This window comes from Myxocyprinus asiaticus, chromosome 48 (genome assembly GCF_019703515.2).
Source record: "Myxocyprinus asiaticus isolate MX2 ecotype Aquarium Trade chromosome 48, UBuf_Myxa_2, whole genome shotgun sequence".
Lineage (NCBI taxonomy): Eukaryota > Metazoa > Chordata > Actinopteri > Cypriniformes > Catostomidae > Myxocyprinus > Myxocyprinus asiaticus.
In genome coordinates, this window is record NC_059391.1 from 2370400 (window position 1) to 2396152 (window position 25753).

At 42.2% G+C, this 25753-nt stretch overlaps 1 protein-coding gene across 1 annotated transcript in view; it reads left to right on the forward strand.

Moving 5' to 3' along the window:
- Positions 1-25753, forward strand: part of LOC127437248 (growth arrest-specific protein 2-like) — a 93618-nt gene that overhangs the window by 43965 nt on the left and 23900 nt on the right. The window contains exons 4-7 of the mRNA XM_051692069.1: positions 13555-13696; positions 15415-15478; positions 16990-17200; positions 17313-17420. Coding sequence (XP_051548029.1) covers positions 13555-13696; positions 15415-15478; positions 16990-17200; positions 17313-17420 — 525 coding nt within the window. The remainder of the gene's footprint in view (positions 1-13554; positions 13697-15414; positions 15479-16989; positions 17201-17312; positions 17421-25753) is intronic.

Consider the following 25753-nt stretch of genomic DNA (forward strand, 5'->3'; position numbering starts at 1 on the left):
CCCAGGTCATATCTAGAGACCAGAATATGAAACATGGGGAAGAACTCTTTTTTAAATTGGAATAGAACATCTTAGCAACAAACTGGAAATGCCCTAGAAATGTCCCAGAATATATTAGTAACTGTATAACAACACCCTGGCAACAACCCACCCAAGAAAATATACAAATCTGGTTTCAAGTAGTGTTTGGGTGGTTGTTTCAATGAAGAGGTGCAAAAATGATTTACCAAACTGACTTAATCATTTGAGTCAAAAGCAGTGATGGTAGGTGCTTTTCAAAAAAAGGGAAGGCACAGACTATTGTTTTTGGTATTTGAAATGTTGCTCCCAAAAGCTGCTCAAACTGCTACTTAAACTGTGAAATTTCAAAACGAAAATAATTAACTAGGCTCAAAATTTTTTTTAAATGTGTGCAAAGGCGTCAGAGCCCTGCTGGGTCGCCGCTTGATCGCTCTCTCTCTCTCTCTCTCTCTCTCTCTCTTTCTCTGTGAAACAGCACAGATGTGAGGAATATTTGAGGTCACGACTCCTCAGGGATAGCTGGAGAGAGAGTAAAACAGGAGTCTATTGATCGTAAAGTCCAGAGGGTACAGAGAAGCTACATCACACACATCCACCGCAGGGATCATAAAAATTGCATTTTGTTTTGTAGCCTATTTAGTTCTATAAAGTAGAAGCTACTTAATATAAAATGTATATTTATTCTACAACACAAATTAACTGAATTCAAACTAATTATTCTGTTTACATACCCTTGGATCTTATGCCGCATCCAAAAGCTGAAAAATGCTGCCTTCACAGGTTGTATGCATATGGAGGTAGGAAAGGCAAGAAGGCCTGTTTGAATTCAATGTTTGCATCACATATTGTCTACTAAGGTGCCTTCATCTGGTAATTTTTTATTTATTAACTTTTTTTTTTTTTTTTTTGGCAGAATAGATGTGTACTTTACATATCCCAAAATCCTGTATGTATGCGTTTCAGCGGTTGGTGGAAAGAACAAAAATCTGATGGAATGTTTGAAAGAAGTAAAATTAAATGTACTTTTCAACTGTTTCATCAGATTTTCGTTCACACACACACACACACACACACACACACAGAGAGAGAGAGAGCAATCAAGCAGCGACCCAGCAGGGCTAATTTAAAAACAGTTTTGAGCTTAGTTAATTATTTTCGTTTTGAAATTTCACAGTTTAAGTAGCAGTTTGAGCAGCTTTTGGGAGCAACATTTCAAATACCAAAAACAATAGTCTGTGCCTTCCCTTTTTTTTTAAAAGCACCTACCATCACTGCTTTTGACTCAAATGATTAAGTCAGTTTGGTAAATCGTTTTTGCACCTCTTCATTGAAACAACCGCCCAAACACTACTTAAACCAGATTTGTACAATTTCTTTGTTTTTGTAATTTGGAGTCAGTTTCTACTGAGAAACAAGTATTGCAGTCACTAAAAATTTGCTTGGTTATGTCTAAAGTTCACTTGAATTTGTTTTAGATAATTTGACATGACATTAAAGTCCTTATGAGCACAACTGTGCATTGATTTCAGAGTATGTAGATCTGTCGCGTGGCATTTCATGCCAAAGATTGTCCGTTAGATATACCCAAAATGAATTATATCTCATGTTTAACCACTACAGAGACATCAGAGCCAGAGGCAAATTTCAAAAGGACTTGCCAAGATAAGGCTGTTCTCAGCAGTGTACCATGAGCGCTGACCGCCCGGTCAGCTTGACAGATAGCGAGACTTCACATCTCCGAAAACGTTGAAGCAAATTTTCAAGTAGGCTCTATCTTGATAAATCGGTCACAGATTTGAAGTTTAAACAACTAAATTCTCGTCTAAACAAAGCTTAAAACTACATTCCGTGACACAACTACAGTAGTATTTAGAAAATTATAACTTACAGTTGTACGCTTTCTCCTCCGCCTTTGCCGCTGGTTGGTGCAAAATGCATTCTGGGATACTTGGCTCTCCCAAGTCCACACAGGTCACCTACTGATGCATTCTCGATAAAACGTGCAGAGCAATGACACATCCAGGCATTTGGACTGTACTTGGTTAGATGCGGACTTTGAATTGGAACAGTACTTGGGCTGCAACTGATGACATTTCACAAGTCCACAAGAACACAAGTACAGACAAGAACGCATATTGAGAAATGCCTATAGTCTTCATGGCTCAACTTTACAACGCACAAATGCACATTCTCTCAACTTAATAGTGTGCTCCCTTCACCAACTAATTACACTTTTGCCTTATTGAGTGTTTTTATCAGTAGGATTATTTTATCTTATTTTTTATATTTATTCATTATAAAGTTATTTTTACAGTGTATTTTGTAGTATGGAATATGCAATGGATTTACTTCCATAACTTCCATAATATGATTTTTTTTTTCTGAATGAAACTGAAAGGGTGGACTTATGATTGGATTTTAAAAAGTGGGCTGTGATATTATTGGTTAATATAATTTTTTTCCCACCCATGCATCCTTGATTATGTCATCAGAAACAGGGGCACTATTTACAGAATAGCATACTACCACACTACTCTTCTATGAGTGCTTCTCATTTCTGAAATTGTGAATTCTTGTTTCCTTTCCTCGCGTCCTAGCTCCTCCCTCACAAGACGTGAGGAAAGGATGCAAGGAAAAGAAACGAAGATGGAGGAATATAAGCAAGGTGTTTTTTTTTGCAAAATAGATTGCCCTTTCTCACTTAAGCATCACTTCAGAGTGCTGTCTGTGTGCAGCTACATTACCTTGCTGTTATGTTGTTAAAACTTGATTAATAATACACTTATTACAAATCCTAATAATTAAATATGCTCTACTGAAATACTGTATGTGACAAATATGGGTAATTTAATCCGCAAATTTGAAACATGAATCAAAACTGTTGTGCCAGATGTGAAGGGGGAGGAGAATATATTTATGCAAGCATCAGGTGCTTCGACAAAAAAAAACTAACAAAAAAATCAACCTTCGCATTGGATCCACCTGTGCATTATCGCTCAAGCCTCCTTAGAAACCTATAATATAATGCAACATAAATCACAAATATTTCATTAGATAATTGTAAATGTTTCAGCAGTGACCTATTGTTAAGGGTTCTTAACAGCATGAAATAGACTTGTGTTTCTCCCTTATTGGTAAAAGGAGTTATAATATAGTGTGATCAGCCACACGTAAAGGATTGAATATAAATGGCCAAAACAACGGAAAACATCTCGGTTACTATCGTAACCTCCGTTCCCTGATGGAGGGAACGAGACGTTGTGTCGATGTAGTGACACTAGGGGTCAATCTTGAGAGCCCGAGACACCTTCAGATCTTTGAGAAAAGGCCAATGAGAATTGGCGAGTAGAATTTGCATGCCACTCCCCCCGACATACGGGTATAAAAGGGAGGCTGGAATGCGGATTCATTCAGGTTTTTGCACTGAGGAGCCGAGACAAGGTCCCGGCCATTACAGCGGTGTAGTTCAGCCTGTGGCAAGAGGGACACAACATCTCGTTCCCTCCATCAGGGAACGGAGGTTACAATAGTAACCGAGACGTTCCCCTTCTGTCACTCACTCGATGTTGTGTCGATGTAGTGACACTAGGGGTCCCTATACAAAACCCCACAATGGCTGAACTGTGTTACGTGAACTGCCGATGCAGGTGCAGGCAAGCTATTGTGAGCGTAGGAACAGATGCACTCGGAGCGTCTAAAGCGCTGCGTGCGATCCAAGTAGATGCGCAAAGCACGCACCGGACACAGCAACGATAAGGCTGGGTCTGCCTCCTCTGGGGCCAGTGCTTGCAGGCTCACCACCTGATCCCTAAAATGGGTCGTGGGAACCTTGGACACATAGCCTGGTCGGGGTCTCAGGATCACGTGAGAGTCTTCCAGACTGAACTCTAGGCACTCTTCGCTGACAGAGAACGCTTGCAGGTCCCCGACCCTCTTGATGGAAGTGAACGCGGTCAGGAGGGCGGTCTTCAATGAGACGGCCTTTAACTCGACTGACTCTAGGGGCTCGAACGGGGCTCTCCATAGGCCTAAAAGGACTACAGAGAGGTCCCATGAGGGAAAGAGGCATGGCCTAGGAGGGTTCAACCTCCTGGCACCTCTCAGGAACCTGATGATCAGGTCGTGCTTACCGAGAGACTTACCTCCAACAGCATTGTGGTGTGCTGCTATAGCAGCTACATAGACCTTGAAAGTGGAGGGGGACAGCCGTCCGTCCAACTTCTCTTGCAGGAAGGAAAGCACTGACCCGACTGCGCACCTCTAGGGGTCTTCGCTACGGGAAGAATACCACTTAGCGAAGATACGCCACTTCAGGAAATACAGCTGCCTTGTAGAAGGAGCTCTGGTCTGAGTGATCGTGTTAACTACTGCGGGCGGTAGACCAGTTAGGTTTCCATGTCCCGTCCAGGGACCAGACATGGAGATTCTAGAGGTCTGGACGTGGGTGCCAGAGGGTGCCCTGTCCCTGAGAAAGAAGGTCCTTCCTCAGGGGAATTTGCAAGGGAGGTGCTGTCACGAGGGGCATGAGGTCCAAGAACCAGGTCTGGGTGGGCCAATACGGAGCCACGAGAATGACCTGCTCCTCGTCCTCCCTGACCTTGCACAGAACCTGTGCAAGTAGGCTCACTGGGGGAACGCATATTTGCGCAGCCCCCGGGGCATGCTGTGTGCCAGCGTGTCTGTACCGAGGGGAGTTCCCGTCAGGGCATACCAGAGTGGGCAGTGGGAGGATTCCTGGGAGGTGAACAGATCTACCTTTGCCTTGCCGAATCGACCCCAAATCAGCTGGACCACCTGGGGGTGGAGTCTCCACTCTCCCCTGAGTGTCACATGCCGCGACAGAGCATCTGCTGTGGTGTTGAGGTTGCCAGGGATATGAGTGGCCCGCAGCAACCTGAGTCGCTGCTGACTCCAGAGGAAGAGGTAACAGACAAGTTGCGACATGCGACGAGAGTGTAAGCCGCCTTAGTGGTTTATATAAGCCACTGTCGTCGTATTGTCTGTCCGGACCAACACGTGCTTGCCCTGGATCAACGGCAATAGCCTCCACAGGGCAAGCTGTACTGCCAGCAACGGGAGGCAGTTGATGTGCCAACACAGGCGAGGTCCTGTCCAGGAGCCAGCGGCTGCGTGCCCATTGCACACGGCGCCCCAGCCTGTCTTGGAGGCGTCCGTCGTAACCACGACGTGTCTGGACACTTGCTGTATGGGGACTCCAGCCCACAGGAACTGCAGGCGGACGTGAGAGCCACGCGATGTGTGCCATGGTGCCATGCGTACCTCGGGACTCGGGTCTGGAGCTAGTGCTGTAGCGGTCACATATGCATCAACCCGAGCGGCGTGACCACTGCTGAGGATGCCATATGCCCCAGGAGCCTCTGAAAGTACTTCATTGGGACCGACATTTCCCGCCTGGAGAAGTTCAGGCAGTTCAGCACCGACTGCATGCACTCACATGTGAGGCACGCTATCATTGACACTGAGTCAAACTCCATGCCGAGAAAAGAGATGCTCTGAACCGGGAAGAGCTTGCTCTTTTCCCAGTTGACCAGAAGCCCTAAACGGCTGAGATGCGTGAGCACCAGGTCCCTGTGTGCTCACAGTAACTCTCGAGAGTGCGCTATTATCAGCCAGTCGTCGAGGTAATTGAGTATGCGAATGCCCACTTCCCTAAACGGGGCAAGGGCTGCCTCACGACCTTTGTACTGATATGCCTGACCGTCAAACGGGAACCGTAGGAAGGGTCTGTGTCGAGGTAAAATCGAGACGTGAAAATACGCGTCCTTCAGGTCTACCGCCGCAAACCAATCTTGATGCCGGATGCATGTCAAAATGTGCTTTTGCGTCAGTATCTTGAACAGGAGTCTGTGCAAGTCCCGGTTCAGAACTCACAGGTCCAAGATTGGCCGCAACCCACCGCCCTTCTTGGGAACGATGAAGAAAGGGCTGTAAAACCCCTGTCTCACCTTGGCTGGAGGGACAGGCTCTATTGCGCCCTTCTGTAGGAGGACCGCAATCTCTGCCCGCAGGACAGCGGCGCTCTTGTCCTTCACTGATGTGAAGAGAACTGTGTCGGAAAGTTGGAAAGCGAAGCCACACGTCCAAACTCTGGGCAAGGGGCACTAACGGAAGGATCGCATCCAACGTTCCTGGGGGGTGGGGCCTCGCGGCAGGGGGGAGCAGGGAGTGCTGCGTCAGGGAGCGGTGCTCCGAACCGAGGCAGCTGCGCTGAGGGGACCCTCGAAGCACTTACCTTGCTCCGTGGGCCCGGCATAAGGTGGGCCGGTGACTGAGGAGGGCCTCTTGGGCCGTCCTCGAGACTCGTCACCACCGGCCGGCCATGGGTTTGGTTTGTGTGATGCAGGCACTCGGTGTCTGGTAGCCATGGGGACGGCGACCGTGAGCACTGGCGGTGTGACCCGAAGAGAGAGGAATCTGCTCTTTTTTTGACAATGTGGGTACCTCAGCCCGTACGGGGTGCGGCAAACAGAAAAGAAAAGGGAACAAAAGATTTTCCTCCCGGCCCTCCACCGGGGGATGGAGTAGTCTAGCTACCAGCTCCGGAGTTCCCGCAGACGTCTCGATCCTCGGGTGTCCTGTCTCAGGGGTGCTTGGGAGACCTCCTGGGGGTCTTTGCGGCCGGCCGAGAAGCGGGGGGTGTCCCTCTCCCGCGGGGGGCTCTATGCCGGGGCCGAGGGCTGGGCTCGGGCTGGGGCTGGGGTGGAGCCGGTTGAGTTTATGTCGCTGCAGGGGGATGCCCTCGGCGAATAGACGGGGTGCGCACTCTTGAGGCAAGATGTACTGAATGTACGTCGGGGCAAGATGTACTGAATGGCCTCCGTCTGTTGCTTCACCGCCGAGAACTGCTGGGCGAAGTCCTCGACGGTGTTGCCGAAGAGGCCGACCTGGGAGATGGGCGCATTAAGGAACCACGCTTTGTCCACGTCCCTCATCTCGACCAGGTTCAGCCACAGGTGGCGCTCCTGGACCACAAGCGTGGACATCGTCTGCCCAAATGCACGTGCTGTGACCTTAGTCACACGGAGGGTGAGATCTGTTGCCGAGCGCAGCTTTTGTATCACACTGGGATCAGAACTACCCTCGTGTAGCTCTTTGAAAGCCTTGGCCTGATGGACCTGTAAGAGGGCCATGGCGTGCAGGGCAGAGGCGGCCTGACCGGTAGCGCTGTAGGCTTTAGTCGCCAGAGATGACGTCATCCTACAGGCTCAGGAAGGGAGTGCCGGGCGACTCCGCCAGGTGGTGGTGCTCAGCGGGCACAGGTGTGCCGCAATCGCCTTATCCACCTGGGGTATCACAGCATAACCCTCGGCCGCCCCACCGTCGAGGGTAGTGAGAGCAGACGAACTGAAGGATCGGGTTCGGGCCGCGAAAGGTGCTATTAGGCTGGCACTGAGGCGAGCTGCCTGTCTCATCCCAGAACCAGACGGGCGCAAATGAGCGTACCGGGGAGTGGGCAATCCATGGGGGTTAACCCGGCAGAACCGAACCCATTGAAGCCCCCAAATTGCCTTCAGCATCAACCAGGGTGGCCTCGTACCCATAGGTAGAAGGACCAGTGGGGGGGACAGCTGAAGTGACTTTCCCTCGAAAGAATGAAAGCCGCGACCGCAACGTTGCCATGGTCATGTTCTTGCAATGAGAGGGGTAACAGACGAGTTGCGACATGCGACGAGAGTGTAAGCCACCACGTGAGGCAGTGATCGTGACCATCAGAGGCGGAGAGGTAACGACCGCATCCAGGAACTGCACAGAGACGGAAGGGTATCTTTAAAAAGACGCATCTTTTAAAAGACTTTCAATGTCACTGTGCCTGCTCTAATAGAGGAAATATACTCTTTAGAGGAAATAAACTCTTTTAAAGTGCTGTCGAAGCGCCCAGGGGCGTGGTCTGCAGTGGAGTGCAGAGTGGAGAGAAACCCGCTGGAATGTGCCGTATATCCAACAGCACACGCTTCTGAAGAGGTGAATACAACAGCTCGGCTCCAAAGAAAAAATCTGAATGAATCCGCATTCCTCCCTTTTATACCCCTATGTCGGGGGGAGTGGCATGCAAATTCTACTCGCCAATTCTCATTGGCCTTTTCTCAAAGATCTGAAGGTGTCTCGGGCTCTCAAGATTGACCCCTAGTGTCACTACATCTTACACAACGTCGAGTGAGTGACAGAAAGGGACATTTTAGATGCAAAGAGTTATATATTATACAGCCCCAGTTCCAAAAAAAGTTGTGACAGTATGAAAAATGCAAATAAAAACAAAAATGAGTGATATGTAATTTATATTCACCCTTTGCTAAATTGAAAACACTACAACTACACATTATATGATGTTTTACCTTGTGAAGTTCTTTTTTTTCTTTTATTTAAATTATTATTTTTTTATATATATATATACTGTAATTTCAGATCAGATGATTGCAACACGCTCCAAAAAAGTTGAGACGGGGCAGTTTTAGACTAATAACAATTTGATGAGTTAAAATAACAAGGCAATATGAAACAGGAGATGTTAAACAGGTGAGGCAATCATGTCATAGTATATAAGGAGCCTCCAAAAACAGCCTAGTCCTTCAAGAGCAAGGATCCTTCAAGACTTGTCAATTTGCCAACAGATGCTTCAGCAAATAATCCAGCACTTTGAGAACAATGTCCCTCAAAGACAAATTGGATGGATTTTGGGCATTTCACCCTCTACAGTGCACAATATACTTAAAAGATTCAAGGAATATAGTAAAATCTCTGTGCGTAAAGGGCAAGATGAAAACGACTTCTGAATGCACGTGATCTCTGATCCCTCAGACATCACTGTCTTAAAAAACATAATTAGTATGTAATGGAAATCATGAACATGGGCTTGGGATTACTTTAGTAAACCTTTGTTAGTCAACTCCATTCACCGCTGCATCCACAGATGGAAGTTAAGACTTTACTATGCAAAGCAGAAGCCCAATATCAACACTGTCCAGAAGCGCTGCCGACTTCTCTGGGCTCAGTCTCATCTTAGATGGAAAGTAGAACAGTGAAACCGTGTTTTTTGGTCTGATGAGTCCTCATTTCAAATAGTTTTTGAAAAACACAACCGTCGTGTTCTCCAGGCCAAAGAGGAAAAGGACCATCCAAGCTGTTATCAGGTCCAGAAGCCAGTGTCTGCATGGGCCGGGGGTGTGTCAGTGCCCATGGTATGGGTAACTCACACATCTGTGAGGGCACCATTAATGCAGACAGATATGTACAAATTTTGGAGCAGAATATACTGCCATCCAGCACCATCTTTTCCAGGGATGACCCTGAATTGTCAGCAGAACAACTTCAAATCACATACTGGCCGAATAAGCAGAGTGCGGGTGCTAGTTTGGCCTGCCTGCAGTCCTGACTATCTCCAATTGAGAATGTGTGGTGCATTATGAAGTGTACAATATGGCAACAAAGACCCTGTACAGTTGTGCTGCTGAAGACCTGCATAATGGGCGAATGGGGGAAAATTCCACTTTTTAAACTTAACAAACTTGTGTCTTCAGTGCCTAAATGCATAATAAGTGTTATTAGAAGAAATGGTGATGTTTCACAGTGGTAAACACTCGACTGGCCCAACTTTTTTGGAGCATGTTGCAATCATCTGATTTGAAATAACTGTCCATTTTCAAAGGCAAAACATCATATAATGTTTAGTTGTAGTGCTTTCAATATAGCAAAGGGTGAATATAATTTACAAATCACTCCTTTTTATTTTTATTAGCATTTTTCATACTGTCCCAACTTTTTCTGAATTGGGGTTGTAGTTGTTTCTATTAACTGAATTTCCAAACTGTTGAGTTTACATTTGTTATAGTTATTCTCATCACAGTCATACCAGGGATCAAATGTTCCTTCAGAGTAGGAACTAATAGATTGGTAGCTGGTCATTGGGAGAGCCTGGGAATGTTCTGGAAAATCAGGACACAAAATCAATTCCAGTTACGACTGCATTCCTCCAGCATGGCCTCACCACATCTTTCTCAGTCTCCTGTATGAAAATACACAATGTAAATCTCCTTCTGATATATGTATGAGTGTTACGGGTGTTAATTGACCACATGTATAGTTTATGCATGCATTTATCAGTCACTGCATTGCCCTGGTACATCCTCTTTGATTATTGATCAGAGATTGGGGGGGGGGGGGGGGGGGTTGTGTTTGTAATAGTGTATGTGTATAATCAGAGCTAAGGGAAGCAGATTCAGACCCCTGCAGAGAGAGAGACAGGAAACTCTTCGAGGTTAGTGGGTCATGTCTGCTTAGAGAATTAGCAGGAAAGGAAATGTATAGAGGAGGGGAAATAGGAAAGAGGATTTCTAAAACTCCTATAAAACCCCCAAAATTCATGGCCAGTAACATTCTGTCCTGATTTATCAGTCAATTTCAACCCCTAAATCCCCTTTTATTCATAAAACACGGGGGTTTCTTCTCTCGTACAAACAGATTTATGTTTATGATTTGTAGTAATACAAAGCAACACTAGAACTCTGTTTCAGAACAAAGTGAACATAGGTGTGTTCTCAACTGGAAGGCTATTCTAAATGCAGCATATTTGAGCTGAATTCTGAAGAAAAATAATTCCATTTTTCTTTTGTGAAGAAGGAAATCCCAGAATGCAAAAACTATAAAAAAAAATTCGTGTTTAGGGAAGCACTTGTTTCAGCAGAGAACTGTTTGCCAGTAGTGGCAGATATTTGCGAAAGGTCCACCACAGCACTGTTTTCCAGCAAATGCAGCTATTTTCCAAAATTTCGGCAAGGAATAGTTTTCCAGTAATGGCAGATATTTTCCAAAGGTTCAGCAAATAACTCTTTGCCAGTAAAGACAGATTTCACAACTGAACTGTTAGCCAGTAGGGGCAGAGATTTGCCAAAGGGTCGGCAACGAAATGTTTGCCAGTAGTGGCAGATATTTGCCAAAGATCCACCACAGTACTGTTTGCCAGTAGTGGCAGATATATGCCAAAGGTCCACTACAGCACTGCTTGCCAGTAAATGCAGATATTTGACAAACGTTCGGCAAGAAACATTTTGCAGGAGTGGCAAATATTTTACAAAGGGTCGGCAAAGAAATGTTAGCCAGTAGTGCAAGACATTTGCAGAGATTCACCATAGAACTGTTTACCAGTAGTGTCAGATATTTGCCAAAAGTTCAGCAAGGAACAGTTTTCCAGTAGTGGAAGATATTTGCCAAAGGTTCACCGTAAAACTGTTTGCCAGTAGTGGCAGATATTTGCCAAAGGTTCAGCAAAGGTCTGTTTGCTAGTAGTGGATGATATTTTCCAAAAGTTTGATGAATAACTGTTTGGCAGTAGTGGAAAATATTTCACAAGGTTCACCATAGACCTTTTTGCCAGTAGTGGCAGATATTTGTCAAAGGTTCAGCAAAGAACCGTTTGCCAGTAGTGGCAGATACAGTATTTACCAAAGGTTCAGCAAATATCTTGTGAAGGATCTCTGTTCGTCTTGGAAAGGAGGAAGCGGGAACCGGATGCACATTCAATTTGACACGACATAAAACTGAAAGCTCCGTGTATCTCTTTGTCTCTCTCTCTCTGGCATCCCCAGCACCTCCGGTCTGACTTACTCCCCCCCCCTTTCCTGGAGGGGAGGAGTTGCCCCTTCAGCCATTCCGTCGCCGGCTGGTCTTCCCTGCCTCCTGGGAACCTGGGTAGGATGAGGGGAGGGAGAGGGGAGAGAGAAAGAGAGTCCATTCCCTGGCGGACGGCTATGGTTCCTCCACTTCCTGGAGGACAGCAGCGGTTCCTCCACCTCCTGGCAGACGGCAGGGACTCCTCCATCCCCTGGTGGACGGTAACTGCTCCTCCGCCTCCTAGCAGACGGCAGCAGCTCCTCTGCCTCCTGGCGGACAGCAGCGGGTCCTCCGTCCCCTGGCGGACAGCAATGGCTCCTCCACTTCCTGGAGGATGGCAGCGGTTCCTCCACCTCTTGGCGGATGGCAGGGACTCCTCCATCCCCTGGTGGACGGTAACTGCTCCTCCGCCTCCTGGTGGATGGCAGCAACTCCTCCACCTCCTGGCAGATGGCAGCAGCTCCTCCATCTCCAGATGGCAGCAAAGATCTGATTGCCACTAGTGGCAGATATTTTCCAAAGGCTCACCAAAGATCTGTTTTCCAGTAGTGGCAGATATTTGCCAAAGTTTCACCATAGAACTGTTTGCCAGTAGTGGCAGATGTTTTTCACAGGTTCACCATAGAACTGTTTGCCTGTAGTGGAAGATATTTGCCACAGGTTCAGCAAAGGACTGTTTGCCAGTAGTGGCAGATATTTACCAAAGGTTCAGCAAAGATCTGATTGCCAGTAGTGGCAGAATCCCATGTCTTTGAGTTTGCATCAGTTCATCCTCTGTGAAGTCCGTCGTAGTAGACTGAAGTGAAGTCTGGCTGGCACATGCTGCAGTTGGTCATCATCACTCTGCGGAACATAGCAGTGGGAGTCAGACATCAAACAGGACCGGAGACGGTTCTGGCAGGCTCTGGTATATAGAATAAAATTCTAAGAAAATTGAAAAATTGAAAAAAAAGTTCAGCAAAGATCTGTTTGCCAGTAGTGGCAGATATTTGCTAGAGGTTCACCGTAAAACTGTTTGCCATAGTGGCAGATATTTGCCAGAGGTTCAGCAAAGAACTGCTTGCTGTAGTGGCAGATATAAGCCAAAAGTTCAGCAAAGATCTGTTTGCCAATAGTGGCAGATATTTGACAGAAGTTCACTGTAAAACTGTTTGCCATAGTGGCAGATATTTGCCAGAGGTTCAGCAAAGAACTGCTTGCCTGTAGTGGCAGATATAAGCCAAAAGTTCAGCAAAGATCTGTTTGCCAATATTGGCAGATATTTGAAAGAAGTTCACCTTAAAACTGTTTTCCAGTAGTGGCAGATATTTGCCACAGGTTCATCATTGAACTGTTTTCCAGTAGTGGTAACCTGTCCATCAGTGCCAAAGGTTTGGTGCAAGTTCACAAAGAGCTGCAACGTTTTTGGGGTGAATTTGCTGTAAATGAACCACAAGTTAGCCACAAATATGGTATTAATCCAAGACTGGGCAAGTTGAAAGAAATGTTGATTAAACATTTATTTTATAATAAGTTATATTTTATATTTAAATAGTGGAAAATTTTAACCAATAATTGTCTGTGTATTTTATGCTTATTTGAGTATTGTGTTGTTAGCTAAAATGGTGACATCAGACTTTATTGGAATCAATTGTGAGCTGTGTTTCTTGTGCGCTTCACATGTGGAGGAGCTGCCTATGTAGAGCATTTTCATTTAGTCTCTCAATTATGGGGTTCCAATTAAATTATGATGCTGCCTTCAAGGGCTACCTATGTAGACGGTAGACAGCAAGGGTCACTAGGTTCTGTACCAGGGTGTAGATGTTGGTCACCTTTTACTTCACTGACATTTCTCCTGCCAGTAAGATATTTTAATGGTAAATATCTGTTGTTGAAGCCATTGAGTGACAGGCAAATTCTCTCTTTCAGTTGATCCCAAGTCGCAGGATACCCAGTCGAGCCAGTGCTCCGTCCGGTTCCTTCTTCGCCAGGGACAATACAGCCAACTTCCTGTCATGGTGTCGGGAGGTGGGCGTGGGTGACACCTGTCTGTTTGAGTCAGATGGGTTGGGTGAGTCTTTTATACAAATTTAACTCTGAAACAGCCACTAAGGATTATAGGTTAAATGCAACAGTGGCTCAAAAAATATACTTGCCACACTTAAAATGTACAGTATGAATGTCTTTGTATTATACTGTATATCAAAATATTAAACCAATGGAGATTCATTTGAAAGAAAAATAGCAAAAGCACTCTTTCCAAGGAAAACAAAATCTAATCTCTCTCTCACGCTCTCTCTGTATGATTCAGGCCTCAGAAAGCTACACAGACAGTCAGGGCTTCAGGTAAAAAACTGAAACATTTTTTTATGATTTACTTCCAACTCGTGTCAGGGACAGCTGGAGAGAATAATGAACTACAACAACAAAGCGGAAAGACAAATATAATCTAGGGAAAACAGCAGAGCAGATCGGCTGAATCGAATGAATGTAGAAAGAATAGTTTCTCTTTCCGCTGCAGAAGAACATCTGAATCACTTCATGATGTAGTGTGATGTCTTGTGTATGTGTGTGTTGTAGTTGTACTGAATTGTGCTGTATATTTGTTTGAGTCAGAAACAGATATAAACTTCAGCCAAAGAACCTGTCCTAACATCTTTTTCATTTGCATATTCAGAAGTGTTCTTGTAAGCCCATAACATTTGAAATGCAAACTAGTGTAAAATGAGATTTATCTAAATCTGCTCTACAGCAATGAAAACACCAAAAAACTGGGTCATCATAAAAATAGTATAGTATAGTGTTGTTTGTGTGTATATACTGTATATTATATATATACAGTAAACAATATTGTTTTAAAATCCCTTATATAATCCCAAATAATGCTACAGCTCTTCTCAGAACTTACATTTTCTAAGCTGTTTTTTAATAACTTTAAAGATAGGTGTCGCAGTGATTTTTAGTGGATGCATGAAGTTCCCCTCAATTGCACACATGTGTCCTAGAAGAGTAACCACAGGTATGAATAACAGTACACACAATCATTACAAACCTAACAAACTCCTTTTTGTGAAATGTTTTGCTTGAAAAATGTGTTTGTGCTATTTTTTGTTGTTGTTGATGTTTCATTATCTAATGCAACAATGAATCTACATTTTTAGTGTAGGCCTACATTAAGTACTTTTTTAGGGCCACTGTATAAATTCAGTGTCAATCAAAGTATAGTACAGTATTATATTGTATAGTATAGACTTTTCTCAAAATTTCACCTCCAAAGAGAGAGAGAAAAAAAAAGAAGAAGAATTGTGCTATTTATTTATTTATTTTTACCTCCTGTTCCCTCTCCAAAATAGCTACATGAAAACATGGAGGAATGGTTATGTTCAGGTGGGATGTTGTGAGGTTAGATGTGGACATACAGATTTTTTTGCATGTTGTGTTGCGTCACCATCACTCAAGACCTCGCACGGAATCATGGGAAATGTAGTATGTACTTGTCACTTAATCATACAAAAGGCATGTGTGCTGTTGAATCACTTCATGCTGGAAGCACTCTCTGGACGCACACATTAATACACATCCACACATTCAAGTGTTCAATGTTCATGTATTCTCTAAGGTCATATCCATAACATTGAAGTGAGCTACTATTTCATGATCATTCAGTGTCATTCTGTTGTATTTTATTTTTTGGTCTCCTGACATCATAATCAGACATTTTAACCATTTGCATTGAATTTGTCAGTTGGGCCATTTTATGTCTCTTGTTTTTGCATAATTATCTTTCAGTTTTACACAAGCAGCCACGAGAGGTTTGTCTCTGTTTGCTGGAACTGGGAAGAATAGCGTCCAGGTAAAGTTGATGAAAAATTCCTTTAATTGGGCAAGTTGGCACATATAGTTGCAATCAAAATTATTCAACCCCCCTGACCAGCAATACATTCTGGTGATGTGAATTAAAACACATCAATTAAAACCTCAGTAAACAGTCAAAGTAAGTTTTGAATACACATTTGAGTGATTTTGAGAACAAAGAGTTCAGTTTACCCAAATTTTAAAATAAAAAATAACTAATTCTCTCCACAAATGTCATGTAAAAAATATTCAACCCCCAAAGTCAATCATTTGTGGAGCATCCTTTATCCTTAATAACTGCAAATAAATGTTTCAGGTAAGTGCTCTCAGGCTTCGGACACCTCTCTATTAGAATTTTTACACATTTCTCATGAGCAAAATCTTCCAGCTCATTGACATTCTTTGGTTTCTGTGCTGCCACTGCTTCCTTGAAATCCAAACAAAGGTTTGCAATGGGATCTATCCCTGAATCAGATTTTGGACAACTTGGATGTATCCTTGGTGTTATTGTCTTGCTGGAAAGTCCAGTGATCACCTAGCTTCAATTTACACACTGAAGGCATCACACACCTGAAAGAATCCATGGAGTCAGTCACATAGTCAGGATAGCTTCCTGCAGCCACAAAACACCCCATAACAGGACTGACCCACCTCCATGCTTGACTGTGGGGATGGTGTCGTTCTTGTCATCACCTTGTCATTTTACTCCAGACATACTGCTGACCCATGGGTCTAAAACTCATTTTCAATTTAGTGTCATACATCTATAAAACCTTCTTCCAGGACTCCACAGGTCTTTCCTACTTCTTTCCTATTACTTCTTGAATATTCAAGTCAAAATTTCCCTTGGTGAAGTTTTGCTTTCTTCCACACCCCAGGAAGGTTGCTGTTGTTCCATATTTAAAAAATGTATGAATGGTGCTGCCAGCTTTGTCTATTGGAAATTGAAGTGCCTTGGAAATGTACTTTTAGCCATGACCTTTCTTGTGTAATGAAATAATCTCCTCTTTTAGCTTTTGAGACAGCTTATTTTTAATTGCATTTTTTGCATAGAAATACATTTTTGCTTACAATGCTAAACTTAAATTTTAAAACTTAAATAAGTGCCATTGCAGATTGATGACTTAATTTTGTTTTAAAACAATTACTTGTGTAGCCTTACATATTTAAGAAACAGCTACATGCAATAGGGGTTGAATAATTATGACATGGCTGTATTTAAGAAAAATCCTGCTATTTACAAATATTAGGTTATATATTCACACTATGACTTTGAATGTGTCATTCAACTGATATAGATGTAAAGTTTAAAAATTCTGGGTCATCAGAAAAGCTTACCTTTGTAAATCCTTACTGTTTTGGGGCGGTTGAATAATTTCGATTGCAACTGTCATCTCAAAATGGCCATATTATTATTAGCCTGGCTGATATATCAGTCTGTATTTAAATAATGTATGTTAAATAGGATAACTGAGAGTGTATTAATGTGAATGGTTATTGTCATATCAGGTATAAGGTTGAGCCACCTGGACTCATAAAACTGGAGAAAGAGATTGAACAAGAGCAGAAGATACCTGAACCTCCAACCTCACCTGTACTTCTTACTTCCAGCTCTCCATCAGTCTCCCCACCCATCTCTCCATCAGTCTCTCCATCCATCTCTCCGCTCAACAAGACCAACTCCAGCAAGAAAAGCACAGGCAAACTACTGGATGATGCAGTGAGAAACATTCTGTTCCCTTCTCAGATGTCCCCACTGCTTTAACTCATGTAAAAGTGATGGATGTTTTCTTCTCCCCTAGAACATGAATATATGCGCATGTGTGTTTCAGGTGAAGCACATTTCTGAAGATCCACCCTGTAAGTGTCCAAATAAGTTCTGCATAGAGCGGCAATCACAGGGCCGCTACCGTGTCGGTGAAAAAATGCTTTTCATCAGGGTGAGTGTTTTATACGTTCAGTTGATGGACATGTATTAAAGGGGTTATGTCATGCATTATTATATATTACTATTCACATCTAATGTTAGTAAAGTTTATTAAACTTTTTCTCTGGCCCTCTGCCTGAAACGCTTGGTTTTCTGTGCTGTCCCTTTTAAGACTTCAATAAACACGCCCAATGTGTTATGATTGGCTAACATGTTTGAAGTGCATACACCCCCCGCCAACACTCCTGGAACAGTTTTTTTTTTTTTTTTTTCCAAGAATAAAAGAATGAAAACGTGCAAGTGATTTACAGAAACCTCTGAAAACACTCAATCCAGGCAATCATCGGTAGCTAAATGTCACAATTTATGTAAAGCACACAAAGTCAGCGCACTGTTGCTCCCCAATAATTATTATTAGGCATACAAGATTTGGTGATACAATAATGCTTTATACTGTAAATCTGAGGACAGTAAAACTAGTCCAGACTAACACAAGCTGAAAATGTGAAGAGTTAATAAATCTGTATCCAGCTGTAATGGACAGTCGAACCGGGTGTTCGCTTCCGTTGTCTGGCCGCTTCAATACGCATCCCGTGTAATGGGAATTACGGCATGTTTGCCAGTTGGGGAGTCACACCCTCGATCTTTTGGCCAGTCAACTGGGGACTGTTTCACTGCTTAAATATGTGATATTAGGCATCCCGAAGCATTTATTTCAGCCAAATTATGATGTCTAGGCTAAAACGAGACAGATGAGATGGCAGCACTAGTATATGCAACACCATTGTCTTTCGTTGCACTCTGTGCTACAAGTTTTTCTTACATAATAGAATAATTTAAACTCACATCAATATTTTGGTAGCAATTGTGTATTTCTTTGGTAAGTAACTGTGCAATCAGCACAATATGCTCTGCGTTTGAGTCCTTATCATGGCTTATTTTGCAATAAAAGTGACTGACTATACAGTTCCTTCCATATCAAACAAACACAGACTGAAGCAGAATTATTAAATTTGGTACTCACCGGTTTTTAGCAAAGTCTGAATAATAATAGTTCTCAAAAGTATCCTTAGAATAATGTGCCGAACTAAACATATAATCCCACATTGAACTTTGGAACTTTGTTAAAAATAAACTTCAGCCACTCTTTCCTAACGTTGTCATCCTTCGGAAGGCTATCCAGAAAAGCTGAATTTCTACAGCCATGAACGGCAGAACGTTTTCGACTCTTCCCCGGCATCACAATCTCTTTGTTAGTTAACTACCAACTACAGCAATGGTCCTTCTAGGTGCAATGGCTGTACCTGACCAGAAATGAAATTTCATTTTCAAAAATGAAAATTATCTCATCATTTACTCACCCTCATGACATCCCAGATGTTTATGACTTACTTTCTTCTGCTGAACACAAACAAAGATTTTTAGAAGATTATTTCAGCTCTGTAGATCATCAGAATGCAAGTGAATTGGGTACCAAAATTTTGATGCTCCAAAAGGCAGCAAAAATGTAATCCATACTACTCCAGTGGTTTAATCCATATCATAAGAAGCGATATACACTACCGTTCAAAAGTTTAGGGTCACTTACTCATTCTTTATTTTTTTATTTTATTTTATTTTTTCACATTTTAGAATAAATGGAAATATGGGAATTATGTTGTGACTAAACAAAATCCAAAATAAATCAAAACTGTGTTATATTTTAGCATCTTCAAAGTAGTCACCCTTTGCCTAGAATTTGCAGACATGTACTCTTGACATTTTCTCAACCAACTTCTTGAGGTATCACCCTGGGATGCTTTTTAAACAGTACTGAAGGAGTTCCCATCTATGTTGGGCACTTATTGGCTGCTTTTCTTAATTATTCGGTCCAAGTCATCAATTTCAAAAACTTTTTTTTTTATTTTTATAAAATTATAGTTTTGTAATTTAATATATTAATATGTTGGCACAATTATTTTTTTGTCTACAAAACTAATTTCAAACATTTAAGCATACGCCTTCAGATCAAAAGGTTTTTAAGATCATGAGAAACTTTTCAGGCAAGTGACCCCAAACTTTTGAATGGTAGTGTAATAAGTGTGGGTGAGAAACATAACAATTTAAGTCCTTTTTTACTTTCAATCACCACTTTCACATTCTTTTTCTTTTGTTTTTGGCAATTTATGATACCCATTCACTTGCATTGTGAGGATCTGCAGAGCTGAAATATTCTTCTAAAAATCTTGCTTTGTGTTCAGCAGAAGAAAGAAAGTCATACACATCTGGGATGTGTGTGTGAGTAAATAATGAGAGAATTTTCATTTTTGGGTGAACTATCCCTTTAACCTGGTGTAACACTAGCAGATTCAAAACATCTCAATTTTGGCTGAGGGGGTCACACTTTGCGACTGTTTCTCTGTGATCTCGCTTTCTTCAGTTGGAGGTATGACACACTTGCTGATTAAGATTGGTGGAGGGATTACAAACATACCAACTGACCGCAACTCTCTCTCTCTGATTTCCTGTCACGTAGATCTCGCCGAAATAACAACAGGAGTACCGCGTGAGAATAAACAATTGTAATGGAGTGATTTATTATGTGTTTCATAGAGTAACTTTACATTGTGAATGTGGGTGATTGTGTATTTTTCCCCTTAAGGCTTGCCATAGAATGCTTGTGTCCATATGCAGCTTCAGTGAGTAAAGAAATTATATTCAGTGACATAGGGAAGTTTTTGCAGCTTGGTGTCAATAAATGCTCTTTTTGGGCTAGGGAGGAAGTTTTGAATTCTGGAACTCACTGTATGTTTTTATAGTACATTAAACTCTTATTTGTCAAAAAATCAAGGAAAATTAGATTTCTTATGACATGACCCCTTTAAAATGATTCCTATCATATATTTTATTCCTATTTTAACACAGTACCTCTGTTCCAAAACCGAATGAGCTAATTTGTTGTCTACTGCCGACATAGGCAGTTGTCTTCTAAAAGCCAAAGTATACTTCATGCGTCAGCATTGCAGATCGCTCCGCGCACAGTATGCGTGATGTAAATTCAGTCATAAATCAGTCTGTGTGGCCTGACTGCGCACTGGTCAGATTTTCTCGACTCATGGACGTGGTCATCGTCAGCATCTGTGCAGTTTGTCGGCACATGCCATTGACTCTACTAAAAGAGTATCACAAAGAAGTTGTAGTGGGCATGCATCAAACACATTCGTATTCGCTCTCAGTCAGAGGAGTATACTCACAAAGGCAACACAGTCAACCAGGTGCGAGCCGATCCGGAACACATATACAAAGATACCTGGGCCTTAAGGCAGCATCCTAATGGATAAGGAACTTCATAAGTGACTGATTTTAAATGCTCTACAGAGAAGACAAGTCCATGCGCCACACAAAATTCCTAAAATGAAGTGCACAGGGGACTCGAATCACAATTTATTCCAGTAGTTTTACATTAGCATGTTGCTAAGCTAACAATGTGATATTCTGTTAAGCAGAGAAATACATAGCACACACAATATTCTTAAAATAGTGTTTTAGATTTAACTATTGTTCTTTCTTTTTCATTGCATATCAATGAATGATATGTATATTTATAACCTTTTTATACTTTTATTCTTGGCACGACATCATCCACCATCTTAGAGATTGAGAGTTTGACATTAGCATGTTTCTAAGCTAACAATGTGATAGTCTATAAGCACAAAAATGCATAGCACACACATATATTGGATAAAATAATGTATTATTGATTTGAATGAACTCTCGTCCGCCACCTTGGATTTTTTTCCCCACTAAGCTCATCTTTATGCATTCTGGGATTGCACACTTAAAGTATACGTGTGATTCTGCCTTACAATTTGGTCAAAAAGGAGGTATCTTAAGGCCTTTTCACACCAAACACAAATCTTCACCACGATTTCTCACAGCAGTTAAAATTTTGAATTGAAACAATGGATTCCTGATGAGCCATTCTCACCTGGAGCGAATGATAGCACCAAATCGCAAATTACGGTGAGTGTGTCAGTTATTTTGTCTTCACCTGGTTATGAAATGCCCTGACCAATAAAATATGAGCTTTGGATCACGTCAGGAGCCGCTGCATTTACCAAAACCAATGCAACAGGTGGTGGTAAATCACAGAAAGCTGTTTTGACCACTGACATTAAATGCTTAAGGAACCTGAGGAAGAAATCCTGATGCATCAGTGAGGATGTGTATTTTATTCGCATCAAATGCCTTAAAAATGTAGAGAAAAAAAAATCTCATATAGGTTCTCTTAACATTTAAATGATATTGCTGCATCACTGCCCTGCATCCCCTTAAAGAACACTCTCTGGTCTTATGTGGATTGTCTGCATAATGTATTCCATATTGCTGCGTTTTTGCCTTTGCATTTAATCGTACATGAGTTCTCTTATATCACTAATAAAATATATATCGCAGCATCTTTGCCTTTGTATCACCTTTTATAATTCGCCAAATATTAATACTATTGCTGTGACATGCAGTGCACTTTGTAGACTATATAGGTGCGTTCCATTCCACTGGATTCCTACGCAGTGTTCACTGCTCACTACTGACTGAGCACGGGAAATCTGTTGAAGTTCACTTCATTTGACAAACTTCTTTCATTTGGAAATATCCTGCAACATATTCAAACACAGACAACTCTTGAGTCGTGCTGATCACAGGGTTCAAGTAAGATAACACAATATACTTGTGTAAATAAATACATATAATTGTAAAATAAATGACTGTTGCTGTTTAGTATAAAAAATAAATGTTATGTGGTTAATTTATAATATGTGTCTTCTTAACTGTTAAATGACCAATTGTCATGGTGATGGATGTAACGGTCACATCTTGTGTGCTTTGCACTTGTTAAACTGCATAGAAAGTACACCTAAGGTGAATTAAGTAAGGGATATTGGACAGTCAGCTGGTTGTTATCGCACAGTAAACCCCAACAGGGTGATTAGGACCCCGACATGAAGCGGAGGGGTCTTGAATCACCCTGAAGGGGTTTATTTTGCGATAACAGCAGGCTGACTGTACATAATCCACTTATTACATGGCTACTAACCAAATAAATAAATACATGGACAAATAGGGCCTTATTTTAAGAGCACTAGAGTTAAGTGTAGCACTATGCCATAAGTCACAAGCATGAAGTTTTGGTATTTTCGTGCAAGCATGCGCTAAGTTGAAGTGGGTTTGGCGAAATTGCCCATGCATTGTGCAAATGGCCTGGATCCAGTGGCATTTCTGACGTTTTTTGGGGCCCTAAGCAAAAGCATTCTTTGGGGCCCCCGTCTCCACAACACACCATCCACCCCCCAAGAAAACTACCTACCTCATTACCATAGGTATGGGTAATTTCAAATTCCAACATTTATCGCGGTGTTTTCCTATACGTTGACAATATTTCATTTTACATCAGAGAGTCTCTTAACCAGGGAGTTTGGTAAACAGCGTTGCCTCACCTTGAGTGTCACCTGCATGTGGGTCTCTGATCGGTAGATTTAGCTCACAGGATGGAGAGCTTGTGCTGGAGAATGAGCAGTCTGGGTCAGGTTTGGGGATTTAAGGGTATAAGGTCTTAAATAAATTTAAGTGTGTAAGGTCTTATTTAAGTTGGAATTTTAAGTTAAAACTAAGGGCTTAGTAACTACTCTTTAGTTTATAACTAAGTCATTACTTCATTTGGTTGCAGATGTTCTTAATGCATGATCTAGTTAAATCTAGTTTGTAAGCTCTCATTAAGTGTAAAGCAATGTGTAGTTGCAAAATATGACGTTAATATGATCCGTTTATTGATCCAGCATCCTTCAAATTTTTAAACAGAAGTGTTGAAAAGCCATGCATTGTAGGTTTATTTTGTTGCTGTTGATGTGCAACACTTTTTGTCTCACGTAACTGTCGGTGGTAATAAATTAATTTTTTATTAAAATATGATACAAAAAAAAACTGTAAATATAATACATAGTATATTTAAATATGTAAATAATCGGCTAATATTCAGGAACAGTATGCAAAATTAAAACAAGAATAAATAAATACTAACACAACAGACTGGAAAAACCTGGTATTTATTCATTTTAATATCAGATATATTTTGTATGTGTTGAAAGTTGGCAAGCCAGTAACACCCAAAGTCACACACAGGAAAGTGTATCGTTTAGATGGGTTTCCTGCTGAAGAATCACCTGAAGTCTTTTTTTTAACAATGTTTTCTCTCGTAAATGTCAACATCTGAATATCTCAAGGATTGCAGTCTGTCACACAAACGTCTTGGTTACTGATGTAACCTCTGTTCCCTGATGGAGTGAACGAGACGTTGTGTCAATACCACAGGAGGACCCTATCTACAGAGAGGGTACGCAGCACAGTGGCTGAGACAGAGAAAGCTCTGACGAGGGGAAACACAGGTTTCACCTAAGGGGGAAACCGAACAGGAAAACTCATCAAAATCAAAATCAAATCAAATCACTTTATTGTCACACAGCCATATACACAAGTGCAATGGTGTGTGAAATTCTTGGGTGCAGTTCCGATCAACATAGCAGTCGTGACAGTGATGAGACATATACCAATTTACAATAACATCAAATTAACACAACGCAATTTAAACATCTGTTATACATAATTAAACTCAACTTAAAACATCAAATTAACACAACACAATTTAAACATCTGTTATACATAATTACACTCAACAATATACAAATAATAACATACACTGCACAGTATACAATACGCACTATATAGATACACATTATTCAATAAAAATAAAAAATATATATATATATATAAAAAAAAGTATATATATATATATATATATATATATATATATATATATATATATATATATATATATGTAGAATGTACAGTATTGTACTGTATTGACATTCAGGCTGTCGGTTGATAGTCAGTTGTTAAGAGAGAACATAATATAATAATAATAATATAATTTATGACAGTCCGGTGTGAGATTTAAGAGTAAGGGTAATAAAGTGTAGTGCTGATGTATTTGATCGTGGGAGATCAAGAGTTCAGAAGTCTGATTGCTTGGGGGAAGAAGCTATCATGGAGTCGGCTGGTGCGGGTCCTGATGCTGCGATACCGCCTACCTGATGGTAGCAGTGAGAACAGCCCATGGCTCGGGTGGCTGGAGTCTCTGATGATCCTCCGAGCTTTTTTCACACACCGCCTTGTATATATTTCCTGGAGGGAGGGAAGCTCACCTCCGATGATGTGTCTGGCAGTTCGCAACACCCTTTGCAGTGCTTTGCGGTTGTGGGCGGTGCTATTGCCGTACCAGGCGGAGATGCAGCCAGTCAGGATGCTCTCCACAGTGCAGGTGTAGAACTGTGTGAGGATGTGGCGGTTCATTCCAAACTTCCTCAGCCGTCTCAGGAAGAAGAGGTGCTGATGAGCCTTCTTCACAATGACTTCAGTGTGGATGGACCATGTGAGTTCCTCAGAGATGTGGACATCCAGGAACTTGAAGCTGCTGACTCTCTCCACTGGTGCTCCATTGATGGTGATGGGACTGTGTTCTCTGTCTTTTCTTCTGAAGTCCACCACAAGCTCCTTTATCTTACTGACGTTGAGGGAGAGGTTGTGCTCCTGACACCAGTGTGTCAGAGTGTGCACCTCCTCTCTGTAGGCTGTTTCATCATTGTCAGTGATCAGACCTACCACCGTCATGTCATCAGCAAACTTAATGATGGCATTGGAGCTATGTGTTGCCACACAGTCATGTGTGTACAGGGAATACAAGAGTGGGCTGAGAACACAGCCCTGTGGGGCTCCAGTGTTGAGGGTCAGTGAGGAGGAGATGTTGCTGCCTATTCTAACCACCTGGCGTCTGCTTGACAGGAAGTCCAGGATCCAGCTGCACAGCGAGCTGTTTAAGCCCAGAGCCTGGAGTTTCTCATCTAGCTTGGAGGGCACTATGGTGTTGAATGCTGAGCTGTAGTCTACAAACAGCATTCTCACATAAGTGTTCTTTTTTTCCAGGTGGGAGAGAGCAGTGTGTATTGTAGATGCAATGGCATCATCAGTGGAGCGGTTGTTGTGGTAAGAAAACTGCAGCGGGTCGAGAGAGAGGCAGTACAGAGCAGATGTAATCTCTGATTAGTCTTTCAAAGCATTTGCTGATGATGGGGGTCAGAGCAAAAGGACGCCAGTCATTTAAGCAAGTTATTTTAGATTGTTTTGGAACAGGCACAATGGTGGATGTTTTAAAGCATGTGGAGACTACAGACAAAGAGAGGGAAAGGCTGAAAATGTCTGTAAAAACACCAGCCAGCTGGTTCGTGCACGCTCTGATGACGCAGCCCGGAATGCCGT